The 4,249-nt window shown below is 46.2% G+C and overlaps 1 protein-coding gene across 1 annotated transcript in view; it reads right to left on the bottom strand.

Moving 5' to 3' along the window:
- Positions 1-3,398: 3,398 nt before the first annotated feature.
- The window catches only part of MTMR2 (myotubularin related protein 2), a 39,770-nt gene continuing 38,919 nt past the window's right edge, over positions 3,399-4,249 (bottom strand). The window contains exon 14 of the mRNA XM_010022657.1: positions 3,399-3,894. Coding sequence (XP_010020959.1) covers positions 3,733-3,894 — 162 coding nt within the window. The 3' untranslated portion in view covers positions 3,399-3,732. The remainder of the gene's footprint in view (positions 3,895-4,249) is intronic.

Below are 4,249 nucleotides of genomic sequence, written 5' to 3'. Positions count from 1 at the left end.
CTGTTCTGCAGGAGAGGTTCTTGAACCATCCCTGTCAAACCCTCTCACATTCTGGATATAAAGCAGCTGCCTTTCTTGCTGTGTGAAAGAGACTACTGTACGCTAAGTGCACTTTTGAAACCCTTAACTCTCCATCCCTGTGTCTGATGTATATATCATGGTCTAGCTTAAATCACACTCCATTTTTAAGGTACCCAGCCACTGAATCTAACCGTAGGTCTCCACCAGTTCCCTTCATGCCATGGTTCCAGCAGTCCCTCCCCTTTCTTTCAGCACACCAAGCACTGCACGTTTATGTGGGATGGTGAATGACAAATGCCAGGGTGACTTCACACGATGATCGGACTGTGCAGTGACAGGCTTCTCAGGATGCATCTTGTTGGGAAATGATGCTGTGACCCTGAGCCCTAAGGGCTTTAGCCAGCTCTGTTCTGCAGGCAGCTCAAACTCTTGAGTGTGTGAGGGAGAACAGGCAAACCCTTCTGAAAGTGTTCTGTGGAGCTCTGTTCAAAAAGCTTTCCTAGTTCATGTTCTCCTGTGTTGCATTAGTTAGCATTAATGGCAGTGGATGTCTTGAGTACTCAGAAAAGGAGCAAAGTAACCTTCTGAATTATGTTACTTAATGATTGAATTCTTTTCAAGTCTGAAGAGAAAAATTTTTTTACATGAACCCTTCTTTATGGAAAAAAGCTATAGGATAGGGGATAATACCCTGTCTCCTTGTTCACAGCTTTGGGTGGTAAAGGAGCAAGATAAGCCACAAGTGTTTTAAACTGCAAGTGCCTCAATCATGCCATTCAGTCCTGGCATCTTGCTTTTAACCTGAACTATGTGCTTTGAGCTATCTACTCTGGTAATGGTGCAGGTAGTTTTGCACTCTGACTTGCACAGCTGAGTGAATGTTATTTATTATGTTAATAATTTAAAGAATTTCCTATTAATGGAATGTAACAAGACACAGATTACTCATTTATACATTTGACAAATAATAAAGCCAGCTTGCCTGTTGGATGAGTTGTGGGAAAGCTGCACTTCCCTCTCCCTCAGTGTCTGCTGCAGCACCGTGCCCCATGCAGCATGCTCTGTGTGGTGATGTGACATCTCCCTGGTCAGGGTGGTGAATATGAGCTGCTGCCAAGCTGCAGGTAAGGTGAGGGTCAGAGCTGTCCACCTTTGCTTGCAGCTGAACAGGTTGGGAACTCTGCAGGGTCAATGCAGACGCAAGAAGGTTTGGCTGGGAAGGGAGAAGTTGGCTGTTAACCAGGCCTGGAGTCATTCCCCCCTTAACTTCATCCCAAAGGAGTAACTACTTGGAGAACAGCATCTGAAACTACAATTTTGCTTGGGAAGGGTCCCTTGGGATCATCTTGCTCAGATACGGGTTAACTTCAACATGTCCTCAGGCTGTCCTCATGCAGCTCCTCACTTATGGAGGGCTTTGGAGGTAGTTTGGACTCCATATGCCCAAGTTGGAATTAAATCTACTAGGGCTGAGAGCATCAAGGAGCAGGCATTGAGTTGCTCCCAAATCATCCCAGTGAATTTGGACTTGGAGTTACTTGCATAGAAAACTGTGAATGTTTACGGAGCACTCACTGTGCAGAAATGGTTTGATTCTTTCTTACTGTGGAAGTATTTCCGTAATGCTGAGCAGCTGAGCACTGTGGCTGTATTAGCACTGGGCTGCACAGGAGAAACTTGTCCAGGGCTGAGTTTTGTTTTCCTTTCATTCTCAATGGAGAGCTTGGTCATGAGCATTGTGCAAGAGCATCTACAGAAGAGAGAAAGAGATCTGGATTTGACAAACTAAACGTTCAGTGCTATTTTATTCACGTTTGCATGTCCTCCACATAGTTAAAACCACATAGTTAAAAACCAGAGCACAGGAACTTTACCCACTTATCAATCTTTATTAGTGTTAAGGAATCCAAACAGCCTTCATCAAGAAACAAAATATACACACAGAGTCAGTTTGCTAACACAGAATAATGTTCTGAACCGTCTTCTGTAGTGATTGTACATACAAGCATTCTGCCCTTTAACCTTACAACAACTCCAGGTCCTTCAGAAGGTCTTTTGTGTGGATTCTTTGCACTGTTGAACAATAACATAGATCCCAGGCCATCCCCTAACAAATGCAGTGATCTGTACAGCCTGTGATTCCTCCTGTCAGAAGGTGGCTGTGGATGTCTCTTGTAAGCACGGAGACACTGACTGCAGTAGAGCAGGTGGAAATGGAGACTGAAGGGGAATGGCTTTTGAAAGGCTGTTTCTTACGTGTAAGTTGGTCTGCTCTTGTACTCCCTCAGAAAATACTTCCCTGGTGTGGAAGAGAAGCTGAGTGAAGCAACGTGCTGATGAGTGTATTACACATGGTGACCACACTGTGGGATCTTGTCATGAAAGAGCCACACAAGAACCTGGACCAAGCAGTGCCCCTCAGCCTGGAGGAAAGATCCTCACACACACATAACTTCCTTTGCTGTCAGCCGTATCTTCTACAACCTTGTACTTACCTGTCTGCAAGATCAGTGGGGCAGGTGTGGTTTCACCTACTTAGTTTTTATCTCCACTTCTATATAGCAAAACCGTGTATTAAAAATGAATTTGGACTTAAGTGTAGTCAGATGCCACTAACTCTCAAGTATGCTATGAGGAAAGAGACCAAAACCTACGGCTCAGAAACTGGCTGTTTGTTCTGAATAACCTTAAATAGCAGTTGCAATGCAGGCAGAAAGGCTTCTTTGGTTGATGCACAGTTGCTTCCATCAGTTAACAAAACACTGAAATAAAAGTACACCACTAAGATCCTCCACAGAAGCATTAAAAGCACTAATTACGCTTACCCAAGCGGAATGAAATGACTGATCCCAGCAGCTTGCACATGCCCCTTGGTCTTGCACTACCTTTCCCCTGTGAGTCTGAGGCACTGGAGAACAGAGGAGCTGCAGAAACCCTGGGGAAGTCATGCTTTGCTCCCCTCTGTCAGAGAGGGGCTGAAGTTGCATCCTGCACACCCAGTGTAAACCGTAAGAGAGACTCTAAAGTTGCAGAGATGGAAGTAAACTTTGTCCTACAAAGTGAAGTCCTGTAGGTTGCTCCTCTACCACCGTGTTCTACTGGTAGAAGCTGCCATTTCTTTAGATAAGGCATCATTTACATGGCTTCCTATGGTCCAGATCAAAGGGAAGGGGAAAAAAGCAAGAAGGACGGTGATATGTTTCAGTGGCTGTCACTGCTTGTCTCTATGTTTCAGTGGCTGTCACTGCTTGTCTCTGTTGGCAAACGCTCTAATGAACACTGCTGTGCAGGCACTAACAGTGGAGGGTTCCTCACTTCATGGCTGTTCTTTAGGCTCCAATAGTCAGAGCTGGTATTTCCTTTTAGCAAAGGGGAGAGTTTTCCCTCCACAGTACTTCATTCTAGTGCACAGTCTCTCTTCAAAGCCAGATGATTTCCACATAAGTGAACCAAGACTGAGCTCTAGATTTCTTTTAGGTGGCAAGTGCAATGACCTCCTATTATAATCTAGCCACTGAGAAGGTTAATTGCATAGGGGGCCTGTTTGTTTCTTTTTGCTTAAGCTTCCTCTAGTGCTACAGTACTAATAAATTACCCTGGAGAGAAATAAATAAATAGGTTGGCATCTCCCAGACACCACACTGGAAACCAGAGGGGTTTGAAAAGCTGCCCCTGTGGTCCTGGGAAGGTACTTGGCACTAATAGTCCATATCATACAACTGTCTGTACAGGAGCGACGCACTGCGCGGGAGAGCCGGCTCTCTCCGAGGATGAGGTGGAACGGTTGGTGATTTCTCTCTGCAGCTCCTCCACTTTCTTCTGCAGCTCGGCCCGCTTGGCAAGAAGCTCCTTGTAGCGATTGTGGACAGGTTCCTGCAGGAAAACGTGCAGCTGAGTGAGGATGCTCACAGGGCTGGGGCACCTCTGCTATGGAGACAGGCTGAGAGAGAGATGGGGGTTCAGCCTGGAGAAGAGAAGGTTCTGGGGAGACCTTAGAGCAGCCTCCAGTGCCAAAAAGGGGCTTATGAGAAAGACAGGGACACATTTTTTAGCAGGGCCTGTAGTGACAGGACAAGGAGGAATGTCTTTAAACTGGCAGAGGGGAGATTTAGGTTAGATATGAAGAAGTTCTTCCCCATGAGGGTGCTGAGGCACTGGCACAGGGTGCCCAGAGAAGCTGTGGCTGCCCCCTCCCTCGCAGGGTTTCAGGCCACGGTGGAAACAGGGG

This window comes from Nestor notabilis, unplaced genomic scaffold, assembly GCF_000696875.1.
Source record: "Nestor notabilis isolate BGI_N333 unplaced genomic scaffold, ASM69687v1 scaffold5579, whole genome shotgun sequence".
In the NCBI taxonomy this organism is placed as follows: domain Eukaryota; kingdom Metazoa; phylum Chordata; class Aves; order Psittaciformes; family Psittacidae; genus Nestor; species Nestor notabilis.
This window is presented reverse-complemented; position numbering and strand designations above follow the sequence as displayed.